The sequence below is a fragment of the Styela clava genome, chromosome 4 (assembly GCF_964204865.1).
Source record: "Styela clava chromosome 4, kaStyClav1.hap1.2, whole genome shotgun sequence".
Lineage (NCBI taxonomy): Eukaryota > Metazoa > Chordata > Ascidiacea > Stolidobranchia > Styelidae > Styela > Styela clava.
In genome coordinates, this window is record NC_135253.1 from 11,935,936 (window position 1) to 11,962,431 (window position 26,496).

General features: G+C 36.2%; 1 protein-coding gene and 3 pseudogenes across 1 annotated transcript; 1 reads left to right on the top strand and 3 right to left on the bottom strand.

The window, feature by feature from the left end:
* The first annotated feature begins 9,360 nt into the window (after window positions 1-9,360).
* On the top strand, window positions 9,361-10,996 carry LOC120326057 (aldo-keto reductase family 1 member B1 pseudogene; annotated as a pseudogene).
* Window positions 10,997-13,749: 2,753 nt separating this feature from the next.
* Window positions 13,750-14,709, bottom strand: LOC120325977 (aldo-keto reductase family 1 member B7 pseudogene; annotated as a pseudogene).
* A 1,113-nt stretch (window positions 14,710-15,822) lies between these two features.
* Window positions 15,823-24,758, bottom strand: LOC120325975 (inactive ubiquitin carboxyl-terminal hydrolase MINDY-4B-like). The gene is made up of 11 exons (XM_039392164.2): window positions 24,492-24,758; window positions 24,056-24,080; window positions 23,857-23,976; window positions 23,612-23,731; window positions 22,985-23,082; window positions 22,293-22,488; window positions 21,818-21,883; window positions 21,390-21,524; window positions 20,681-20,854; window positions 19,998-20,178; window positions 15,823-19,429 (listed from the first exon to the last, which is right to left on the bottom strand). Exons 1-11 carry the CDS (start codon window positions 24,584-24,586, stop codon window positions 19,272-19,274), a joined length of 1,368 nt encoding a protein of 455 aa, XP_039248098.2. The 5' UTR covers window positions 24,587-24,758; the 3' UTR covers window positions 15,823-19,271.
* Window positions 16,639-17,556, bottom strand: LOC120325976 (aldose reductase-related protein 2 pseudogene; annotated as a pseudogene).
* Window positions 24,759-26,496: the final 1,738 nt, after the last annotated feature.

Below are 26,496 nucleotides of genomic sequence, written 5' to 3' on the forward strand. Positions count from 1 at the left end.
CTGATACAAGAAGAAAATTGACCGAATATTTTGTTCCCAAAGCCAATAGTGAGTACGAAATTTATTTGTTTCGTAACACAAAACAACATGAGGGTGAGTCACTTGATCAATTTTGTACACGACTTAAGAAAATGGCTGTAAATTGTGAGTTCGATCCTGAAAAGGTAGAAGGGGAAATCAAAAGTCAAATAATTCAGGGATGCAAATCGTCAGAATTAAGGAAAAAATGTTTAAGCAAAAAGATGGATTTAAAAACCCTACTCGACAATGGTAAAGCAATGGAACTGGCAAAATCTCATCTGTCGGTGATGGAAGGAAACACTGAAGAAACTGCACAAGAGAATGCGTATCGGATCAAATCAGTGAACCAAAACAAAACACGCAAGAAAAACAATTACTCAGTGAAAATTTGTTTTTATTGTGGCGGCTCGTTTCCACACAAAGGTCAGTGTCCTGCTAAGGGGCGAAAATGTTTTAATTGCAATGATTATGGTCATTTTGCAAAGTTTTGTAGGAAGCCAAAACAGAAGAAGTTTTCACGTTCTGTTAATAATTTGAAAGCAAGCTCAAACAACTCAAGTAAAGTTGAATCTCAAAGTTGTGCAAATTCTGAATACTCAATGAAGGTTGAACAGTCTCAGATTTGTAATAAGCTTCCAACAGTTGAAGTGGATGTTGATAGTGTAAAATGCTGTTTTATTGTTGACAGTGGTTCTAGTGTTAACATCCTAGACAACAAAGCGTATCAAGAAATACGGAGGAATACTTTCAAATGTTGCAGGTTGTGTCCTGCTGATACAAAGTTATTTGCTTATGGTAGTGAAAAACCACTGCAGTTAATTGGCAAATTTGCTGCAAATGTGAAGTCAAATGATGGCCAGCAACTGTCAGCTGATTTCTATGTAACAAAACATGCCAAAGGTTGTTTAATGTCCAATGACACAGCAAAACAACTTGGAATACTGAAGATTATACATTCCGTTGAAAATGAACGAGAAAAGCATACAAAGGAAATTCTGTCAGAGTATGATAGTATATTTCATGGTGTCGGAAAACTCAAAGGATACCAGTTAAAGCTGAACATCGATGAATCTGTGGATCCAGTACATCAAAAACACAGAAGAGTACCATTTAAAACCAGAGCTAAAGTGGAAAAGGCAATTAAAGAGCTATATGAAAATGATATCTGTGAAGATGTGGATAATACACCAACTCCGTGGGTATCTCCTATAGTTGTGGTACCTAAATCCAGTGATCCTGATAATATTCGATTGTGTACGGATATGAGAGCTGCGAATAATGGCTATCAAAAGGGTGAAACATCCAATGCCAACAATGGATGAGCTAATTCATGACCTGAATGGTTGCAAGGTATTTTCAAAACTTGATTTAAATCAAGGATACCATCAAATAGAGTTACACCCAGACAGCAGATATATTACAACGTTCAGTACACACCTTGGGATCCATAGACATAAACGTCTCAATTTCGGGGTGAATGCAGCGACTGAAAAATTCCAGTTCATAATTGAACAAGTTCTTCAAGGACTAGAAGGCGTGAAGAATATTTCGGATGACATCTATATTTTTAGCAAAAATGATGATGGTCACGAGAAGCATATCAGAGCATGTTTACAACGAATCAAAGAAAAAGGTCTTACGCTTAATAAAAGAAAATGTGAGTTTTTCAAATCATCTATGGAGTTCTATGGTAATATTTTTGGTGAACGTGGAGTGTCTCCTGATCCAAAGAAAATTAAAGCACTCAAAGAAGCTTTCAGACCTACAGATAAATCACAAGTGAAGTCTTTGTTAGGCATGGCGCAATATCTCTCAAGATTCATTAAAGATTTAGCAATTCTTGTGAAGCCGCTGAGGGAATTGACAAAGAAAAATTCTGATTTCATCTGGAGTGATGAATGTGAAAGTGCCTGGCAGAAGTTGAAAGAAAATCTAACAAGTGACACGGTTATGTCATATTTTGATCCTGATCTAAAGACTGAATTAATTGTAGATGGATCGCCATTCGGAATAGGAGCAATTTTGACACAAAGAAGCTCAAAAAGTGGAAAAGTACAAGTTGTTGCTTATGCATCAAGAAGTCTTGATGATGTTGAAACTCGTTACTCTCAAATCGAACGTGAAGCACTGGCTGTTCGTTGGGGAGTTGAACACTTTCACTTGTACCTATATGGAATGAAATTCAATGTTATCACTGACCACAGACCATTGGTTAGTATATTTTCAAATGTTACTGCAAAGCCTTCTCCAAGAATAGAAAGATGGTGTTTACGACTACAGCAATATGATTTTGTTGTGATATACAGACCTGGAGCGAATAATCCAGCAGATTATTTGTCACGTCATCCATCGAAAGCAGAGAATAACCGTGATCTGAAAATTGCAGAAGAATTTCTGAACTATGTGTGTGAAAGTGCTTGTCCAAAAGCGATCACACTAAAAGAAATAGAAGAAGAGACTTTCAATGACCCTATGATGCAAAATGTGAAAAAATGCATTGTTTCTGGAAAATGGCAAGATTATCGAAACTGTGAAGAAATGCGAAATTTTGAAAGTTTATCTAGTGAATTGAGCATAACTGAACAAGGCATAATTCTTCGTGGACATCGTATAGTAGTTCCTGTGGAGATGAGAAAGCAAATGGTCTCCATAGCACATGAGGGACATCAAGGAGTTGCTAAAACAAAAGCATTGATTAGAGCAAAGTTGTGGTTTCCTAATATTGACTCAATGGTGGAAAACTACATAAAAAATTGCCCAGCTTGTGCCGCTGTTACAAAAGATGAAAGATTCCAACCTTTACGAATGAGTGAATTGCCAAGAGCTGTTTGGAAATCTCTTAGTGCTGATTTCTGTGGACCGTATCCTAGTGGTGATTATCTCTTGGTAGTCATTGACAACTACTCAAGATTTCCTGTAGTTGAACTCGTAAAATCGACATCAGCTCGTAGCGTGATTCCAATCATTGACAAAATATTTGCTACACATGGATTTTGTGAAGTGCTCAAGACAGATAATGGAACACCGTTTCAAAGTCACGAATTTAAAAGATTCATGGACTACTGTGGAATTCATCATCAGAAAATAACTCCGTTATGGCCAAGAGGAAATGCCCAAGCTGAAAATTTCATGAAACCACTAAATAAAGCAATCAAAACTGCTACAGTTGAAGGAAAATCATGGAAACAAGAATTGTATAAATTTCTAAGAAATTACAGAGCGACTCCACATGTAACAACACATAAAGCTCCTGCTGAACTGCTTTATGGAAGAAATATTAAAGTTTTATTTCCTGAAGTAATAAAAGTTGCAGATGATAAAGAATTGCGAGAATGTGATTCGAAACAGAAAACCATACAGAAAAGGTATGCTGATAAGAGACTTTGCACACGACCTGCTTCTCAACTGCATATTGGTGACATGGTGTTGGTTCGACAAAGAAGATATAACAAGTTAACTCCAGCATATAACCCAGAGCCTATGACTGTTGTTGCTGTGAAGGGAAGTATGGTTACTGCAAGAAGTCCTGGTTTGGGCAACAAAACCAGAAATATATCTCAGTTTAAAAAGGTGAATGATCGACAATTTCAGACTCATGTTCCTGAAATATCAGATGAAATGGAAGTGGCTGCTGATATAATTCCTGAGGCATCAAATGAATCTGATTCTCCAGCTGATGAGCAGATTTCATCTAGTTTCTCAAATGATCAACCTCATAACGAGATAGTGGCTTATCGCAAATCAAAGCGTTCAATCAAACTGCCTAAACGCTTCAGAGATTATAAATTGTATAAATGAACATTTATTTCAAGGACTGTACTGAGAAAACATAAATAATATGGACTGTTTAGCAATATCAAGCTTGGTGACTTACTAATACTAACACTATTTTTGAAACTATGATATCAAGCTTGATCAAACATGAATAGACTGTATATAAACATTACCAAGCTGTGTAAAAGAAATGAACTGTGATTGTGTTACACTTACAAAAGGGGTGTAGTCAATTAATGATAAATTGTTACGTATAAAGTTGATTATGCCTGAATTTTGATTGTTATAATTTCATTACTTTGTGAAGTGAATTTCATTGTAGTGTGTTAACTTTTCAATATCACAGTACTATATTTCATTTTTAAGTTTATTGCATGATACATAAGTGTGCTTGATAACTATTTCAGACAAATATTTCATGAATGGAAATTTTAGGTTAGCCAAGTACTATCTAGTGTCATAACATATTGCTTATACTTGATTTACATTTGTGACAGCTATGTGTGAAATGTTCTAGGTTATGCATATTCCCAAGTGAAATTTGATGTGATAAATTTCAGATTTAAGTTAGGGAGGGATGTAATGTCCATGAAATACTGCTATATTCTATGTCTTATATTTGGTCTATGACGTAATAATATGAGTACATCTGGTGATCTAGTTTAGGCCACATGACAGAACATTCTAGAACTACTCTCGGTGAGCGACGGACGTATGTTGTATTTCTATTTACTTTCATGCAATATAATATATTCTGTGAGCAATTGAAGCCTGTGTTACTTGGATTCAAGACCTTGAATATTACAGCATTGCAGTCAAGGCTAATGGATGGAGCGTCTGTGCAGTCGTGTATTTCAGACTTCTGCGATGCTGTATCTCGTATCCGGGAAACAATAAAATACGACGACACATGGAGTGCTTCTTTACGCCGCGGCAAACAACGCAGCGTTTGATTTTGTCTGCAAAGGAATGCTGTGACATTCTGGTGAATCAAATAGGCGATCGTCTGCGCACTGAACACCTTGCCGCGTTCTCTTTGATGAACCCCAAAAATTTTTCAAAATTTGCACGTCAATTTCCCATCCATTTGTTGGCTACTGTCTCCAAATTTTACCCCATGATAAACGTGGGTAAATTGGAAAATGAATTGCGATGTATATACACCGATCAAACTTTTTTGAACATCACATCAACTTGCGCGCTCTATGGGTTCCTCGTAGATAACACTCTAGTAACTATCTTTGCGGCGTCTGCACAATTTCTGGACATCATTTTGACGACGCCTATTTCTTCCGCCGACGCAGAGCGAACATTCAGCACGCTGAAGCGTCATAAAACGTATCTCAGAAACACAATGAAGCAAGATAGATTAAATTCCTTGGCTGTTTTATCCATTCACAGAGACGTTATTTCTGGGATGCATGACTTTAATCAGCGCGTTATTGAGCATTTTGCTTCCAAGAAACCGCGGCGTGTTGCATATATGTTCAAGCAGTAGAAGTCTAGCAGCATATATATCTATGAGTGAGCGACGCATGTCCTTATCTTTGCATTACCTTTCCTTTCTTCATAGTAACGTTTTAAACCTTATTTTAGGTTTTGTCTGCTTTCCCGAAGTTTCTGTTAATATGTCATTGTATTTATCTGGGTAAATATTGCCTTTCCTTTTGAAAGAGGTTTCAGAATAAACTATGTCTATATTTATTAATCCCTTGACTTGGACCGGTTTTAAAGACACTTTCTTATCGTTAAAAATTGTCGCTTTTGCCGATTGGTTGTTACCGATGGAATGGTTTTTATACTCATAAAATGATGGGAGAACTTACAGCGCTCATCCTGTCCCCGTAGATGGGGGTGACTTGGTCCCGCAGTAGCTTGCCCCGGTTGTCAAAATGACCACGCGCCGCCACTGGAATAACGTGTTCCTTCCTTATCTGCATATCTAACCAACTTTTAAGTTCTGTCAGTTTATATTAAACATTTTTAATTTTCGTACATCGACTGTTCATGCAAAAATTAGGTTTCTGATATATGTTTATGAGATGTTTTGAGTATGGATTTAATAAGTCTATAAACAAGAAGAATAAGAGGTTTCATGCTGTTTCCCCGCACGCAACGGTTACTAAACTGGAAAAGACCGCTATTCACAACTTCATACCAAAGTAGGCCTAAACGATTGACTGACTGACCTCGTAACGCAATAGTCAAAGTGTCGGATTTGTATGGCATTAATAAGGCGCAAAACGTAAATCGTTATAATATAGTAGGTCGGGGTAAATCGGACACCCGGGGTAAGATGGTCAGTCAAAATAAAATCCTCCTAATAGCGACACCTCGCGCTTTTTCGTCGTTTAAAACGCATCGCGTGAAAGAGCGACGTCACGCGAACAACGACAGGATTAAGATTTTACATTTCAGGCTCGACAACTTATAAGGCGGTGCTTTTTGGGGAAAGGGTGTTTCTGTGGGACAGAAAAACATCAAATTCCATGATGGCAAAGAATAACATTAGCCGGAAAAGTCTGCGAACTCGGTTCTATTTTGTTTATTTGTTGAAAGTAGTTGCATTAGATCTAATAAATTCTTTAGCAGACTGTCAGTACTCATTTTTGGGTTGGCAGGGTCACTTAAGAGGTAGGGTGGATTGGGGAGGTGGGAGGATTTTTTTCAAAATAGTCTGTTGGGAATGTCAATGGGCCGTCGTCATCGAAACTTATAAAAAATTATTTTTTGGTACTAAGTACCTTTTACAACAAAGATCAAAAGCACACTCATCGCCATATTTATACTGGGTTTCTTAGAAGTTAGGCCCGGCGTAAAATTTCATCTTACCCCGTCCAATTTTTATGCGTATGAAATACGCCCAAGGTTATGCCAAGAAATTACAAAATAAATACTTCTAGACGTAGTCCGTGTAAAGAAGTTATAAAAATTGCAGTTGAAAAAGTGCAACCTAAATTTTAAATTTCTAGTTTTCCTAAAACTGTTCAAACTCTTTTGCCCTGTTATGTCCTTTATGGGGTACGACAGACATACATTTATGCAAGAAAAGTGTTCTGTTAAAAAAAAAAATTAAGAGACATAATTCTGGGCCATCTAGGCGTTGACCGAAATCTTAGACACCATCAAGTTTATTTTGGTGTGTGTCCGTCTTGCCCACAACGTGTCTAACTTACCCCGATATTTTTTTAGCTGAAAATCGGGCGTAAATTCCGATTCGTCGCTATGGCAACAATGTGCAAATGTGGCAAGATAGTTGGAGGGTGGGTGCATGAATCAAACGTAGAACGAATGCAGCTGCGACATTATTTGAAGAGTTATTCAAAATAACCTATTAGTGGGTCCGATTTCCCCCGACCAGAAGCGTCTTGTTAATCATTAACTGCGGCCCGCCGACACATTCCATGCGGGCCGCAGAACAATTGTAGCGTATACTACTAAACCATTGGCAGATATTGTATTTATTAGCAAAACAATTCGGATTTATTTTTAAACCATTTGAACTTGAAATAGTCCTTTTTCTAATCCCGATGTCTAGATTGATGTTTGTTAAAATCACGGAATTTTATTGTTGTATCTCTAAACGCGAACTTCGATTTCGGCCCGCGAGACCTACTCAAAAGTTTTTGCCGCCCTTCAACCTCGCAACCTTCGACCACTCTGTGTGTATTGCACTCAAAGATATTATAACCATTTTATTTCACTTTGTTCAATTTGAATGTAAGAAACGACCTCGACTTGGCAAAAGCAGGATTTGTGTGAAACAATTTGTTTACACTCTACCGCGCTTCCCTACTCTTTACATTATTGCGTCATCATAGTGTCTATACCGATGCGAGTCGTTTTCGTCAATCTGGGTTAGAGGATGAATATCCAAATTAATCACGCTCGGGTTTGCAGTGTCCTGGGTGCAAATGTAAGTGGGTACAAATATAATGCGACCACCTAAGATGCCAGTGGGTGCGACACTATTGCCCGAATCCCTAGATTCAGATATTTATTTCGTCGTGCTTGAAATATTGTACACACAAAATTAAACAAATATAATAATAAATATATAAAATAAACAAACATACAATATTTCTGCAATTGACGCGGGGCCGCGAAAGACTATAAAGTAAGTCATCGTGTCAGCGACACCTTGTTTGCTGAGTTGAGAAGCAGATGAAATCGAACAAACGTTATTAAATAAAAATTATATCATCATGACTTGCTGAATAAATCCAATTTTGAAAATATAAATTAAACATTGCGCGAGTCAAATAGGAACTCACTTTTGCTTTGTAACGTCCTGGCGGGTGAGCGTAAATACAACAAAGAGATTGCTTATTACCATGACGCGATAAAGCGTAGTTAGGGCCTAGAACATTGCCCAATAACCTTTCAGGTCCTATATCGGTCCCGCATTAGATGGCATAAATCTTAAACCTTTATATGTGAATGTATTGTACTCAAAATAATAAAACAATTTCAATTCAATATGTTCAATTTAAATGTAATCCCTAATCTAGATTCCGGAGTATATCGACCGTAATTTTATGAAAAAATAAATAAAAACAGAGTATAGTTTGTTGACAACTATTTGCCATTTCAACGCCTGGATGCTCTTAAATATTGTGCCGAATATTTAAGTCAGATTTGGCTTTGCTGTAAGACTTATTTCGCAACTGGTTATTTCGACGAGGCCTGATAATGTTTCGAAAAAACTTGAATACCTGAATAGGCCATGTCTTTTCAAAATATAATTCTACCAAATTCATCATTGTTTGCTTCACGTCGAACTCCTTATTTGAATTGATGCTCAAACTGCCGTAATGTATGCCACCAAGACCATGAAATGGACAATTTTCCATGGAAATGGACTAATTTTACTGCCTATTTTCCAACCAATGTCTCGTGTTAACACTTTCGGAAAATGTGTCTCACAACTCTTAAAGAGTTTGATGTGGATGGCCAAAATTGGGATGCAAGATCAAGATTTGAATTTAATATCAAATAGCGCACGAGACCGCGTTCCATCAGGTAGCCAGTAAGAGCACAGCGAAAAGATCATATGCTGTGTTGTGTCACGACAAAATGTTCGCCATACCATACAAAATTCTATTTTTCGGAGCATGTCCCTCTGGGAATAGTCTTTAGTACCCACTTAGAAAACCTTTTAATCCAAACAAATTTTACTTTTTTTTTATCAGGAACTTCCGTTATTTGGAAAGCTTTTATCCTAATCACATTGCTTTCAATTTCAGGGCAATTGAAGTTTACTATACTTTATATACATCCTAATTCTATATGATGTCCGTAGCTCTTGTCATCTCAGCGGTCGCCGAAACTTTGCTGACCTTGACTAAATAAATTATAAATTAAAACTTTTTACCACAATGCAGTTTCTCCTCAGGGATGGAGTTCTATCGCACTAACGAGTTTCTCTAAAATAAGAATATTTTACATAATAAATTGTTTTTTAAAGTCACGACAGCGGAAAATAAAACGGACGGAAAAAGTAATCATTGCTTGTTGCGTGTTGATGTTGTGAAATTCCAAAGAAAACAACATTTATCTGAAGCTAAATTCTGAAGAAGACCCAGCCGTGTCGATATTGGGCTGCGATACTGTTTTCAATTCACTCAGTACTTCGAGAGATCACATTTCGCAATTTTTGCCCTTCAATATTTTCGCAGCGTTGCGAGTCGAGTTTCTTTTATTTTAATCGTGCGACGTTGCATAGTGGATCTTTTGCTTAGTCACGCTTAGTCAACTGTTTCGGCCGCGGTTTAAAGACCAACACGCAAAAAGGCGTTACCACTTCAAGATCGACGTTACATTGGACTGTGCACAGTACAACCGCCTAGTTATACAGCTATTGAATAAAATGTCTACATCTAATATGAAGCGTTTGTCTACGGGGTCTAATATACCAATGCTTGGACTAGGAACGTGGAAATCCGAACCAGGTGAAGTTAAAGCCGCCGTTGAGACTGCTATTGATGAGGGATATAGGCATATTGACTGCGCATTACTGTATGATAACGAAAACGAAGTGGGGGAGGCAATTGAAATCAAAATCAAAGAAGGAAAGGTTAAAAGGGAAGACCTTTTCATCACTACCAAACTCTGGTCAACTTATTACAGAAAAGTACGTGAAGGTTTTGACAAAAGTCTGCGTCGTTTGAAACTAGATTATGTTGATTTGTACATGTTACACTGGCCTTTCGCTCTGCAGTTCACGACAGAAAAAGATTTCTTTCCTGTTGATGATCAGGGTAATGCTAAGTTAGATGAAGACATTGACTACATCGAGGTATACAGAGAAATCGAAAAATTGCAAAAAAAAGGACTAACGAAGGCTATTGGTTTGAGCAGTTTCAATGAATATCAGATCGATCGAATTTTCAAAGAAGTCGATATCAAGCCGGCCGTTCATCAGTTTGAAATACATCCTTATCTTGACCAGGAAAGCCTTGTAAAACACAGCCAATCTAAAGGAATGGTTGTTACAGGCTATAGTACATTCGGTTCTCCAGATCGACCATGGGCACAGCCAGGAGATCCTACGTTGCTGGACAACCCAGAGCTTCAAAATATAGCAGATAAATACGGCAAAACTGTTGCGCAGGTTCTACTAAGATACCAGTTACAACGCGATATTGTCGTCATACCCAAAAGTGTAACAGCCAGTCGAATCAAAAGCAACGCAGCTGTGTTTGATTTCAATCTGGAGAAGGAAGATATGACCAGAATAAAAAAATTTAACCGTAACTGGCGTGCAGTATCCGTACCTGCCTTTACTCCCCACAAATATTACCCTTTCAAAGAAAAGTATACAGAATAAACTTTCAGTTGTTTTCATTGGGTATATATTCGTTGCTGTAGTCAGTAGTCACCATTTGTGAATATTAATTTGATTTCTATTATTATTACATTATGAGTGTATTATTTTGACTGAAGTAGGTCAACAGTTATCCTTAGGTATTAATTTAATAACTGTTAACCTATTTTTGGCCCACTGTGTGGAACAATACATCGAACCATTAATTAAAGATCGTTATTCAGTAGGGCGTCTACCATTATCTATGAATGTTAGGGCGCAACCAATGTGTGTAATTCAATCTACCTGAGTGAGATTCTGGTATTTCAAACGCACTAAATCAAACTTGGTCAATAGTTTTCGAAAACAATAACGCAATGTTTAAATACGTGAGCATACATCTAATGCCCACCCACGTAGACGCGTCGTTTATGCTGCACTAACTCGTCGAAATAGTCACGTGTTAGCAATTTATTTCTGAACCAGCAAATTTTGGGCAGAAAAATTGGCTCAAATGGGGAATAGGAAGAGGCCTTTGAAAATATATAAGCAATAACCGTCTATTTAGTCGAATGATCTATAGTTCACCTCCAATTGTTATCTTGAAGTCTTGAATATGTTAACATTAGACACTGTCAAGCATATTTATTGCTTACAAGAGTTCATTTTTTCTCGAAAATTGAAAAAATATGGTAGTGAGCAATAACTCAATACTTCAATTTTTGAAACCTTCGAAGTTTGAGGAAAATTTTGGTCCGTACTATAGTGACAAATTTGAAACGCAGTGACCTAATTCATAAATTTATGTCATGTACCTGTTATATTACTTTAGCTATGGTTTTATGGAATAAATACCACGAATCCCGACTCCCGAGTATAGATAAATAGAATTTTTGTTGATTCAGTAGCTGGAGAAAATTACGCGAATAAGCTTTAGGTAGATTACAAAATAGAAACATACGTTTCATGTAGCACACTGTGAATGGCACGTTTATAAAACGAGACAATTCCGGAAATCACAACTCCGGACCACTTCGCCTAGTCTTAGAACAGGGGTGGGCAACCTTTTTCGGCTCGCGTGCCAAAATTGGCTAAATTTAAGGACAAAATACTTCTTCTTGTCGACCCAAAATTAAAAACAATGCTTTGCTACTTTCAAAGCAAAAATACACAATAATAAACCTTTTAAACATGTACAGACAGATTCACTATTCGGGAAAATATCAGTCCGACAAATAGTCTTGATTACTTTTCTTATTCTATATCTGTAGGGCTTCTGCTACTGCATTACAGCTGATTAAGATTTTACATTAGGTTTATATTTTGTAACTTTCAAAGAAATACACAAACTACTGGTTTCATCTTTCAGGATACTCCTGTTACGAGACTTAATAAAGTTCATAACTGAGAACAGAGATTCACAATCATGTGTAGATGAAAACATGGAGAGTAGTGCATTTGCAAAGTTTTTGAGACAAGAAAAATTTTCGGAAATGGAATACCAATCACGCAATTGTTCGTTTTCTGCACTTCTCTCTTAAATTCCCTTCCCTAATCGCTTATATTTTTTCGAAATCAATTTATAACAGTGAGTTAGCAAGAAGCTATAACCAACATGAGCTGTACAACTTCATCTGGCACAGACGAACTTTATTACGTAAGAATGTAGCCGAATGAATGCTGCGCTATTCTCGTGCTTAATCATTTGTTACGTCATAATATATTTATTTGAAGCCATATGTCACGAAAGGACAAAAAGAGTTTAAATAAATAGGAAATTGTTATCAAACGATAATGAATAAACGAACACCGAGTTTCATCAGATAATTCAGAGTCTTGAAACTTTTTATCTGAAGGAGAATGATCTCGTTTCCGAGGCCTCGCTCGCGTGCCGAATAAATGGGCTCGCGTGCCAGAGGTTGCCCTCCCCTGTCCTAGAAAATACAATTTACAAATTAACCATGTCTGGCCTTACCTAATCGAAATGAAAGCTATGCAAGCGATGTCTATTGACTGTATAGGTGACCGTACATTTGAACCCATGTGTATATCCACGAGTTCAATCTATATGCGAGTGCTAAAACCCATGGGTTAGGGTTAGTATGGGTTCCAATATCCGTTCCATAGGTGCAATTTTCGTGAGTTCAAGTGTACGTGGGTTCAAATGTAATGGAACCACTGTATCATTTCAGTGAGAAAACGCAAAATTTTTATTTCATTTCAATGATATCATTGAAGATATGCTCGTTCTTCAGTAATTGTAAATCGAATGGAGCCATATTGAATAACTGCACATTATTTCCACTGGTCTATAAAGTAAAATTAGGCAATCATTTATTTAAAAACGACATATCAGGTATCCTTTACAATCTTAAACAGAGAGTAGAAACAGTTTGTAATTGTAGTAATTGCCCAATGAGGGTGATTAAGGTTCGGTTCCAATCTCATCTCAACTCTCAACACACGTACATTCAACTCTGCTCTGTTCCCTCCCTATATCTCTTTTTATGGTTATTTCTTTTTAAATATTTGGTTGTTTTTGCGTTCTTGTGCTCTTAACATTGTCGTCACGGCTTACTTTTCGGTTTCCAAAATTGATATAACAAAATGTACACAAATCTTGGCAAAATTATCATAATTTAAGTTTTAATTCAGGATAGAAAACGAACAATTTATTATAAAAATCATTGCACTTGATTGGTAATGAAAATGGCAGTAACCCATAAAATAAACCCAATGTCTAAATGGCAGCCCAATAAACACCCTGCGGCGGAGGCCAATCAAATAACGATTTGGGCTCTACTTTTGACTATTTCAAAAGACGATTAGGTAGACAACAATGATACGCTTATGATTCACCCAACAGTGAATACTATCATATTCAAGGTGACAAAATACGAGAGAAAACTATTCTTATTAGCATAATTAATATTCAAGCTAATCAGCTTTTGAGCAAGTGATAACTGACTGCGTTTTCGATAAAATTATCAAACGACAAATATAATTAACAGTGTCGCCCTTGCATTTCTCAATAACACTTTATTTTTCTGCATACATTTTATTTAAGAAATATTACAGTGCAAAGTCAAGCAAGGCTACAATAAGATCGCTCATGTACAAATGTCTTAACATTTTATGTTTTATCAAGTTTATTCTGAATAATTTTCTCTGAAAGCTGAATATTTGCCTGTACTGTAGGCTGGCAGACTATATCTGAGATTTTTATCCAAGGAGCGTATTTCACCCATATCATCGTCGTCCAATTTGAAATCGAAAACGTCTAAATTAGACTTCAATCGAACAGGATTAGAACTCTTCGGAATAACTATAACACCACGTTGAATTTGAAATCGTAGTATAACTTGAGCAACACTTTTGCCATGCTTCTTCGCAATTTTCATCAACTTTGGGTCTTCGAACAATTTAGGTTCCCCAGCGATTTGCCACGAGCGGTTCGGTGCTCCAAACGGACTAAAACCTGTGACTGCAATGTTTTTCGATTTACAGTATTGTAAGAGCTTTTCTTGCGCCAAATAGGGATGGATTTCATATTGATTCACGGCTGGAGGGATGGTAGCCTCATTAAGCAGACGATTTATCTGATATTCGTTGAAATTAGATACACCAATTGCCTTGGCGAGTCCAGCTGTTTTCAGTTTTTCAAGCTGTTTCCAAACATCCAAATAGTGCACGTCGTCATCAAACAAAACTTTTCCGTTCTCGTCTAATGGACAATAGATACTGCCTGCTGGAAAAGTAGATTTGAAAGCAAATGGCCAGTGAACCAAATAGAGATCCACGTATTCTAGCTTTAGTCTCCGCAAGCTTTCATCGAAACACTCCTTTACGTTTCGATAATGCGTTGGCCAAACTTTTGTTGTAATGAACAAATCCTCTCTCCTAACGGTTCCATCCTTAATTTTGTTCTGAAATGCGTCCCCAACCTCTGCTTCGTTGCCATATACGTAAGCGCAGTCAAAGTGTCGGTATCCCACGTCAATTGCAGTTTCAACTGCCCGCCGAATTTCTCCTTCTTCAGCTTCCCCGGCGTATGTACCAAAGCCAAGTATAGGCAATTTTGCTCCAGTATTCAGTGTTACCAATTCCATAGCTACCGATTGCTCTTCAAGTGTAAGTGTAAATGGAGAAATCTTCAAACCTAACAGACTTTTGTTAACGCCTAACAGAATGACTTCGCATTTCTGCCGACTTTGTTTAGTTTATACCGGTTTTCTACAATGCTCGTTAATGTTTAACAATGTTCAGGTGGCATGCAAAGAGCACGTGTCGGAAATGTAGACTGTTATCCGAACAATTTAGCCAAGTCATTTATCGGTTGTTATATCCCCTAGTTCCTAGGATTACATGAGATTTACCAACTCATAAAACAGCATTTTTAAAATTTACTTTTGTATTGTAACGAGTACATGAGGATAATACTGTGTATTTAACTATTTTTCACCACTTATTGTCAATATTGCATATTATTTGCCTGAAACAAGGTCATTGCACTAATTAATTTCTTTATGATATTTTTCCCTCGCTCAAGTATTCGTTCTTCGTTAGTTGGAAATTTGGTTTCATCACATAATACTGCATTAAGGTTTAGGTGTATTTCAATATATCTGTATATGTATTGGATTGCGAAACTTACAATAAATATACGAACATTTGGCATTCAATTCATGTGTGCTTTTAACCTATGAAGAAATCAAGATCGCAGTTACACTCTGTTAATGTGTGTTCAATAACACGGAAGTGTGGACGCGCAGATAGAGTCAATACCCTATAGTATGTTTAATTTCAGCTGCTCAAAAATATCACAGAAACCGGCTTTATTCAACATGCATTGTTTCCTGGTCTGAGAATATGCCGTAAAATGAATTTTAACAGTATTTCTGATTGAGTGGTGTTTGTTTGACTTCTGGCTAGTTAGTCACGACGACTATTAAAATTCGATTCCCAAGTCAAACCGAATCTGTGTACTAGCAAGTTTCCAGGTCATCGAGGCAAGGTTGTTGATCTAATAAACACCAGTGAAATGGAGAAATCATTTAATATACGTGGTAAATCGTATTTGTCCAAATTAATGGCAGTTAGACAAACTACTATGGTAGCTGGTGGTTTTCTATATTATTCAAATATCTTCCTATCGCGTTAGTAATGATGTAAAGTATATATCTAATCATGCATGAAAGATTTTGAGAAAAAACATAAGTAGAAACATTTTTTTAGAGTTTACTTTTCGGAAGTTTCAAATAAATCACCAAAGCAGAAAGCTTTCCATCTTCGTGGGTTTTTACGATAAACACAATCACTATTTGACACTAATATCCACAGGAAAACAACATTTCAAAAATGAATCTATCACGATCTGTATTAATTGGTAAATGCGACTAATCTGTCCGAACACAACAATTATTTTAACCAATAATTTCACAGACGAAATTGCATCAACTGATTATGGGGCAACTGAGATGACAAAAAGATGCAGCAATGCGTGAAATAAGAAACGAATAGAGAATGTAATTCTCAAACGTATGGATAGATCATAAAGACTGGCATCACAATAGTTATACAATGTTAGCGGTACTCCCGAAGTTTGTAAACTATAGTATGTGTGCCTTGTTAGACCATAATTTTATTTCAATTTTCCTCATTTTAGTTCTATTACGAGCCAGGTGAGATTCGTAGTATTTGTCCCTGAAATTATGGCCTAATCCCAACTTGATACACCTACTACGCCTGGGTGTCCGTTATCTTAGTTCACATACTGCGGGAGTAGGCCTACCCTGTTAGCTGACCGGTCAATCAGCGGAAAACCCCCTTAGTAATACAATATTTCAATAAAAGCAAAAAACAAATATATGAACAGTAACACCCTGTTGTCAAACTTCAATGCGAATTAACAATGTCAAAATAGGCATCAAAATTATCGACAGAGGCACAGACTCATGTAAGACGGATACAGTCCAACAGGAAGGTCAGAAAGTTTACTCAATTCTTCTAATCACAAAATGTTTATTGAATATTTCTTTTTATTCTGAATAATTTTCACTAAATGCTGAATATTTGCTGGTGGCGTAGGCTGGAAGAGAATATCTGAGATTTCTATCTAACGTTCGTATTTGGCCCATGTCATCATTGTCCAAGTTGAAGTCGAAAATTGCAAAGTTGGATTTTATTCGTACAGAGTTAGTACTCTTCGGAATAACTATGACACCGCGCTGAATTTGATATCGCAGTATAACCTGAGCAACACTTGTTTCGTGCTTCTTTGCGATTTCTTGCAACTTTGGATCTTCGACTAATTTCGGCTCCCCTGGTGATTGCCATGAACGATTTGGTGCGCCTAAAGGACTGAATCCAGTCACTGCAATGTTTTTCGATTTACAGTATTGTAGCAAGTTTTCTTGGGCCAAATAAGGATGAATTTCATATTGATTAACGGATGGAGAAATAGTAGTTTCGTTCAATATTCGATTAATCTGATATTCGTTGAAATTAGATACACCAATAGCTTTGGCAAGTCCAGTTGTTTTAAGTTTTTCAAGCTCTCTCCAAACATCTAGATAGTGTATGTCGTCGTCAAACAAGATTTTTCCATTTTCGTCCATTGGACAATAAATACCGCCTGCAGAAAAACTAGGTTGGAACGCGAACGGCCAGGACATCAAATATAGGTCAACATATTCAAGCTTTAGTCTTCTCAAGCTTTCATCAAAACACTCCCTCACTTTTCGATAATACGTTGGCCAAGCTTTCGTTGTAATGAACAAGTCCTTTCTCTTTACTGTTCTATCCTCAATTTTGTTCTGAATTGCTTCGCCAATTTCAGCTTCATTACCATTCACAAAAGCGCAATCAAGATGTCGATATCCTACGTCTATTGCGGTTTCCACGGCCTGTTTGATTTCTCCAGGTTCCGCGTAGGTACCCAAACCTACGATAGGCATTTTCGCCCCGGTATTTAATGTAACGAATTTAGTATCCATAGCAATGCCTGACTGATTTATCATATATATGCAAGCATTAACACGTTTGTTTACTAACCGCCGTTCAGAGAACAACTGCGCAATGCAAGCTTCTACACGTTCGTTGATGAAGCGCCTTCCAAAGGCGACTGCACACATATTAATCGGGATCAGAAAGACCACGCTCGCTTATATTATGTCGATACGGCATATAAAAAGTATATAGCACGATACTGGCGTTTATCATGGGCCTTCCGGCGAATGGTATATTTTATTATTTTCTAATCTGTTGTGCACGATGCAGCGTATAATCCTTTTTCCACCTTGGCCGCTGCAGTGAATACAGAATGACGGTTGGTTACTGCGTATGTCAAAACTGTCAACAGCTCTACGCTAATAATGCGTGCTGTTTGCGTGATAAAAGATCGTAACCCGATCCATTTCCTATGCGAGTTACGACGACAGGCGTTTTATATAATGCATGTAGGAGATTAACATGTTTCCCGCCCTCGCTCAAGATCTGAGGGTTTCGTATTTGTATTTTTCTGTAGTTGCCCTACATTCTTATTTCTACTAAACCTCGTAATTTGAACTATTTGCAGAGAGAAGATTGTGACGTTGGGGAAAGTTTATTTTAGTCTGCGCAAATGTATTGCACAGGATGTGAGCGAGACATCTCTCGGAATAGGCTTCTCATACTTTATGCGTTATAAAGAGATATGTGGGTAGACTCTACATCATGGGTCGGCAACCTACGGCCCGCGGAGCAATATAATCCGGCCCGCGAAGCTTCACTGAATTATAGTAACAAATTATAGCTGTTTTGTCGATTATAATTTACGTGTAGACTAAATTATATTATAACGTAACAAGTATATAATTCACAATTACTCGTTTAATGAGCCTATAATTTAATTATAATTTAGACAAAATTTAGAAAAGTTGATGCTGAGTGCAAATGGTTTGTTTCATAGCGCAAAAAATATTCAAATGGTCAGTTTTAGCGCGCCGCTTAAAATTAAACTTGCGGCCCGCCAATGACTTGCAACCTTTGCCGACCCATGCTCTGCACATTGTAGTAGAAGACTAACCAAGACAAGTAAGCGCCGTAAAAGTTGTTTCGTCTTCGCGAGCAGTACCACATTTAAAGACAACAAAATGAAAAACTACTGAGTTACAAACAGTATAAATATTCTTATAAATTGATGAATTATATTTTGCAAAACCATGATTTATATTGAAAATAGACCAGTACAGTACTATAGTATCACAAGTGCTAACTCTCTATTACATAAATACAGTGATTGCTTTCTAGCTTATAAAAATGAAAATACAATATCACAGTGAAAAAAAGATTAATTTCAAATTATATAAAGTGCATTGGCAGGATTAAGTTGGTAAGCTATCAGAAATAAATTTGAGAATCGTTTAAAACGTGATTTATATACAGCTGATAAGCTAATCTAATGTTCTAGACTAGAAAGATCATATACTACCAAGTTGATATACCACAGTATAGGTAAAGCAAGGTATAAATAAATAAAAAAGGACCGACTGCCGTATTAACCAACAGCATTTTGGGAAAACTTCCACATTATACAAAAAATGCACTAAAAACACTGTAAATTCAATATTTAATTTCCATAAAGAAACGGTCGGATGAATTCTGAAATTTGAACGATATTTGATCACATATGCTAGTAATATGGAGTCTCCCCATTCCAGTTCAAGAGAGCTTCTGGCCATTTCGTTCCAATGGTACGTTCCAGGGAAGGTTGCTTTTTCTCCTTTTCTTCCTCATCATCCCAGTATGATATTTCACGACTCGGATCCAGGAAAGCTCGTCTTCTGGTATCTAATTTAGACAAAGTAGTGTCAATTCATGTTAGCATATCTTTCGAAAAATAAAATACAAATAAATTTTGCAACATCTCACAACCCAAGGATATGCTCCAATACTACATGGCATGTGATACTTTTCTGGCCGTGATAATTTTCTGGTCGCAAAATAAATGCTCATAAGTTTTTACGCTGTGATACTTCCCATGTATACAACTACTATTGGATAAACACTTCAATACCAAATATAAAATAAACAATAAAATTGATTAAAAAAAAAATTAGTAACTTTAAGGTTTTTGTTGAAAAAACAAACAACCCAAGAAAATTTTTAGGCGACCCAGTTTTGGTTGCAACCCATAGGTTGAAAAAAACTGACTTAGGATATACATGAAGGAAAACAAATGATGAGGTACTTTGGTTTTAAGCTTGTGAGCATTGTGATATCACACATGCAGAAGAAGTGGCAATACAGACCTAAATTATACCTTATACCATATTTCAGAAAACAAGAATATGCCCTGGCTCAAAGAGCTGCATTTAATATTTTCTTCATCTACAAAAACTGAGAAACAAAAACCCACCTACACTTATGCTTGTTGCCTTAACCTGTGTATAGTGCCCAGTGAAATAATTTATAGTAAAAAAACGCTCAATCTTCCAATCAGCCACCAAGTTTCTACTTGTGCAAAATATTAATCCATATGAACCATTTACTTGAGTAATCCATATAGGTAAAAGTGGTGTTCGCAACATGCATCCGACCTAAATATAATCATGTTGAGATGTTTCTTAAACCTTGTTAATACAATTTATTTAAAATACTTTGAAAGGATAATGCACCTCTAACGCAGCCACATTTGAAATCTTGTCAAAAGTTACTAGAGCCAATTACCAACATGTTAATTGAGGCTGGCCTAATGATTCAAATATTCAAAATATAAATGTGCATTGATTGAAGCCTATTTTCTCTGATTTAGCCAGAGTGTAATACTTGTTCTTGGACAACTAGTGCTGAACCAGAAATATTGCGGTTAGTCCTTCCAATATATAGTATGCAAAAACGTTGTGTGAAATGAGATTTTTCAATGCTCCAATACAATAGTTCAAATGTGATACAAAATGTTATATACGTACACTCGGGAAATAGTATACTGCATTTGCGATTACAATTTGAAAGATTGTTTCAATTTAAAGCTACTATATGAATTCTGAATATCTCTAGCGATCATAACTATTTTCCATAATGACTTGCAACTCAACATACCGTAGTCCTGTTGTCATCACCCTCAGTTTTATCAAAAAATAGAAATCCAATTTCACTTCGTTTACGAGGACCTGGTAAAGGAATTTCTAGTTCTCTTCCGTGTTTATCATACTTGATAACGCCATTGTGTACAAAGCAAGAGGCAGCACCAGACAACAACAAGTTGATAAAAGCCTTGAAAAATAGGTAACTACCGGTAAGTAAACACAGATATTAAATCTTTTAATACATTGGCATATGAAACTATTCAACAATCAGCATTTTGAGCATTGGGTGCAAATTTTACAGATGGAACCGGAGAATACAGGATTTACCCCATGTGAGAGGAAAGCTGATAAGATGGATTAATCATATGGTGAACCACAACCTCTTGTCCAATTGTTGGTCCATGTCGCATATGGGATGAGTTAACCAGTTGTTTCAGATGCATGGACATAATGGTGATGGAAGTCATAACTGACCAGCGGGTATGTAAACCACCCTATGGGGACGAGGAGTGCAGCGACCCCACACAAGGTAATCAGGTCCAGTGGAGAGTAAGAATAATGCCAGTATAATGAACTGAAACTCTCGACTCATGAAAACTCGATGATTATAGTATTTTTGACAGCATCGCTTTTAATTTAAATGAGATTAGATCTTTGCACGTATGTTCCCAAAGAAATAAGAGGAAAGAAAAGTCTATGTATATCCTTTAAATTGGGTTTACCTGAGTTGGTCTAGAGTTCTCAGTCAGTATGGATCTTTGACACTGAGCTAATTCAGAATGAATAGTTTCAGGAGTGTGAGATAAAACAATACTATACATCAGCAATATTCCACCTTGTTCGCCCTCATCACAGAACTAGAAAACAATAATAAGATACTTTAATAAGACATAAGGAAGCTGAAAAGTTACATATTCACCAACTCCTTTGAAATTAACATGTTGTTTTCCAATATATATTGCAAGATAATATTTGAACTAATTGTGTTTGACTAATTGATTGAATTCAAGCCTAAGAATTTTCTATCAATTTGGGAAAATGATAATTAATAAAAAAACAAGTTGAAATTACAGAAGGAATAGATAAAACAGTCTTTTGGATACACCATCAATCAAAATAATGAAATGTTTTCAATTTAATTAATACTTACAAAATGCAAATTTCTTTTGATGAACTTGCGTAATTCATCCTGTGTTACAATGGTGAACAACCATAGCTGAAAGCAATTGAAACATTTTAAAATAATCCGAGAAAAACTGAAATGTCTTAATTTATCAGAAATAATAGTAAAGGTCAAAAAACAAACATAAATATATTTTCAATACTAAAAACACCAAAAAGCATAAATGTAAATGAAAGTTTCACTAATTTTTTGGCTTCAGCAACAACTGAATAAAACTGGGGTTTTGATCTGGGAGAAAAGTTTTTCAAGGAGAAGCCGCTACCAAAAAGCATTCATCAATATTAACTTTATTGTATCACCTTCATTAACAATGTAACCACTTTTATTACTGTGATTAAATTTTAGTGTCGACATTGGATCATATGGGCATGGTATCATTGGTATTATTTTTATTAGTTCCTGTTAGTAATTAGTAAAAATCCATCCTATTTGAGATAAATACCTTTTCAATCAATCCATCAGCAAGAAAATTACCCAATGTCTCAAAACAAGGTGAATCTCCAGGCAACGATACAATAACTTGTTTTTTTTCAATATTGTCATCTTCGGAATGAATAGTGTGGGATAGCTTCCACAAAATATCACAAATCGCATTAATCAATGCTGTTGTTTGTTCAGCAGAGGTTGGCTCCGGCGGCCTTGATGAATAATAAAAAACAGTTCAAGGTAAATGATAAAAAGTTGATCAGCTATTTTTATTCATAAAACTATAGGGCAACCCCTTCAAAAAAAAACCCAGCATATTTGAGAGAGAGAACACAACTTTTGTGCACGGTGTCCCAGATTACTGAAACATTTGGGTGAAATCATACACAAACAGAAATCCAAGTGTTCATTCGTTAAATAAATTTCATCAATTTTCATTTCATTACAACATTTTTTTTATTACTTTACATTTACTATTATTGATCATTTTTCTCATATTTGATTGATCATATTTGGTTTCTTTGCGATTGTAATTGTCAAAAAATTGTTTAATAACAATGTGGTGATCCATTTCCTATCCCATTCATGACTCAAATGACCTCAAGAATTGAAGAAATATTTTGATTATAATTCATTGACTATTATTCAAAGTTAAGCCCTTTATATTTTAAAATGATGAGAGCTCAAAGTTGCAAAAAAGTAACTTACGCTCGCCCAAATGGTTTGTCTTCATCTTCAGCATCAACAAATAGAAGATGTTTTAAAATATAACACTGCATACAAAGACAAAATGCTCTTGCTCCAGCCTGAAAATATTTTGTAAAATCGTTATTTTAAGCAGGGCTAAAAAGCTGGATAAACTGTGGCTCCAGTCCCTTCATTTTTTACCTCCAGCTCGGGCTCCATAGCCATTAAAGTTTTTTAGCTTGAGCACATGATGCGACACCTCAAATATAATTTTGTGGCAGTAGGACTTAGAACCATGTTGTTAGGGTTTAAATTGTTAAATTAAACTTGAAACTTTCAAATTAATATTTTAAATTAAATAATACTAAAAACTATTGGTTGAAAAGCATATATTTTATTAGGTATTAGAAATTTACATATATGTGAAAAAAATGGATGGTTAGAGAAGCTGGAGCCGCTATAATTAATTTGGCTATTGCTCCAGCGTCAACAAATATGGATCTGGTTCCCCTAGTCCTAATTTTAAGGTATAAACCTGGCATAGTTAGGTCAGTTTATATTTTTTGGGGAGTCATACATTCGAACATACAAGTGAAATGATTACAATTTTATAAAAATAATTATGAAGCAATAAGAATAGGAACATACAGAGTCACAATTTAGGCCATAAGGAATTGCAGATGCAGGATCCCGAAAATGAAATCGATATCTCTGCCAATCTTTTGTGAAGAAATGTGTTGCATCACCAAATAAAATTCTTCGTACAGCCTGAAAAAGAATTACGAAAATATGAAAAATATTGAGTCGTAACTCAATTTGAACAAAAGCAGAAAAAAAAGAATATGTTAAGATTATTTCAAACAATATCATCTCAATGCTCTATAACAACATACTTTAGCAGTTTCCAAATCAATAGGTTTTCCTTGAACCTTTGTACGAGTGTTTGGTGGAGCAGGAGTTACATTGTATTGGGAGATGTGCTGGTTCTTGGGTAACGTCTCAGCTCGTGGATTCTAAAATTAAATACTTTTTAACAAAATATCACATTTCAAATAATACCGCTACATAAACTAAAATTACTTCAGTACTTACAGCATAAAGCTCTGGAAGAGTCAACCTAAAATAAAGTAAAAAGTTGGTTTATTAATTCAATATTTTGATGATATCAAATTATACAATTTGATCGGTATATACAGATATAGCCTAAACCACACATACCCTAGATAAAATATGAGAAAAGCCAGAACTGTGTATATCGGCCATGCATTTTATGACATTCTACGATCAGACAATGTCAAAATGTGGTTTATTGCGGAAACAACCATTTCATTTTCCACCATGACTGCATGATGCCATAAAATAAACTCATTTTGTCATCATTTTCACAGGGACGCACTGTACAAGCTCCGCTTGTTTTAAGGTGAATTTCACAAAATGCTGAATGAGATGCTTTCGAAAATAGCTTTCATACGGACTATTAATTTTAAAATAAAATTTCACGGAACAAGGTACCACCAATAATTCCTACCTGGCATGAGGATCCAATGCATCTGCCAACTTTTCTGCTCTTCTGCTTTCCTCTTTGTTCAGAAACACATGCTGAACAGTTTTCATGTCACCCATTTCAGCGAAAGCTTTTCTGTGTATTGTTATATGAAAGCTCAACAGTTTTATAGTGCATACATGGCAAGGCCAAGTGCAGTGCCGAAATGTTCATGAACCTTGCACCAACCAGCCAATCAAAGTGTCACTTTGGCACCGACGCTGTTTGGTTCTGGTCAACGGCCGGCAACCAACTTGCCTAATGTAACAGTTCATGGACGCCATCTTGTGCCATATTTGGAAAACGCGAAACAATGGAGTCTTATGGGAAATTTTCGTCGTGTTGTTGTACCGAATCGAATAAGTCCGCTGTTATAAGGGCTAGAATGAAACTGAAGGGTGGGTTTTGAACTTTAAGATATATGCTATCTAAATATATAAAGCAATTAAGAATAAAAAAACTATCTAATGCGTTAAATTTGACAACAAACACGGCGTAGAACCATTTTTGGTCATTTTTTCAAAGGTTTTATAGTGATACGCTAATTTGAGGCAGTAAAAGGTCTCGGCAACAATCCTACAATGTCATTTGTTCTTCTAGCGCAGCTTGGAGCCGAGCAGTAAAGCATTATGGAGCTTGACAGACAAAAAATGTTAACCAGAAAATAGAAAGGGCCATTGAAGCAAAGTTGGGTCGGCCGGTTATTTCGACGAATAAATACAACTTTTCATCTGTGACGTCATAAGGAACGCCATTGTCAAATGGTTAATTATGACGATTAGAATGGCCAATTTACTACGGAAGCAACTCGGAACCGGTATACTTGTCTTCAAAGACAATTTGATGTACTTTAAATGTAATTTGGCCAACATGAAAGGATATAAGCATGTTCGGCTATGATTCTACTCCAAAACGCGACCTTCAAAATTTTTCTACCTAAAATATTAGTGAAAATAATAGGTATGTTTCAATAATTGTGTTGGATCTTCTCATAAGGCGCCGAGTTAAATTGCGGAGAACAATAGGCACAAGATGGCGTCCATTGTCTGAACGTTGCCTCGCTTATATTATATATACGCTTTGGTTCTGGTATTCCTTATTAATAATCCATCAAAATTCATTTATGCACCTAAGATGGCGCCCATGAGCCGCCCAGTTATCAACATTTAGTGTAATTCTTTGTTCGCCAATCTTTCCAAAAAAATCAAACCCGCTGCTCAGCTAAGGAAAATCGATATTTATCTGAACACGACTAAATTTATATCTAATATCTGACCAGTCGATTGTATACAATGCACATGACAAGCACCAATAGAAGGACGGAATAGGGAATTACAAAGAAGCGAAGGAAAATAGAAACCCACATAAACAGCAACTGAGCAACTCGAACAATTACGTCGAAATGATTAGGCCGATGTATATGTTCAAAGGCATATATTTTTACGGAATGTTATCACACAAACCCCAAAAGAGTTTACAACCTTGATGCTTTCGCGTTCTGAGGAAAGATATTTTCAAGAATTACAATTTTTCCCTCATTGAAGGAAGGTTCGTCTTTTGAAGATAAGAAGCAATATTGATTGCGAATTCATGATTATTGAATTCCGAAGAAAATCAAAACACATTCATATTAGAATGTAGTGATCTTCACAAATACCATGGGAACTTTTTGGAACTGCACTAAACTTAGATATAGAAAAAGCGGTGCTCCCGAAGTATGCGAACCAAGATGGCGGACATCGGAACGTAACATGGGTAACAGGTTAGGGTTAGGCGATAATTTTTTTCCAATTTTCCTTATTTTAGTCCTATTATTAGTTCGAAGACTAGCCAAGAGCCTCCCGTAGTATTTATACCTGAAATTATGGCCTAACCTAGTACACATATTACATTCCGATGTTTGCCATCTTGGTTCGCATACTTCGGGAGCCCCGAAAAAGCTTATGATTCTGTTTCGTGGGATTATCTTTTTCAAGTGTTGAAATTTTTA

Excerpts from the sequence above, each read along its gene's own strand:
- LOC120325975 (XM_039392164.2), bottom strand. The coding sequence starts at position 24,586 with ATGGGTGACATGAAAACTGTTCAGCATGTGTTTCTGAACAAAGAGGAA. Across the intron at positions 22,489-22,984 it reads GACAAACCATTTGGGCGAGC|GCCGCCGGAGCCAACCTCTG; the intron begins GTAAGTTACTTT and ends TTATTCATCAAG. Across the intron at positions 20,855-21,389 it reads AGAACTCTAGACCAACTCAG|GCTTTTATCAACTTGTTGTT; the intron begins GTAAACCCAATT and ends CTATTTTTCAAG.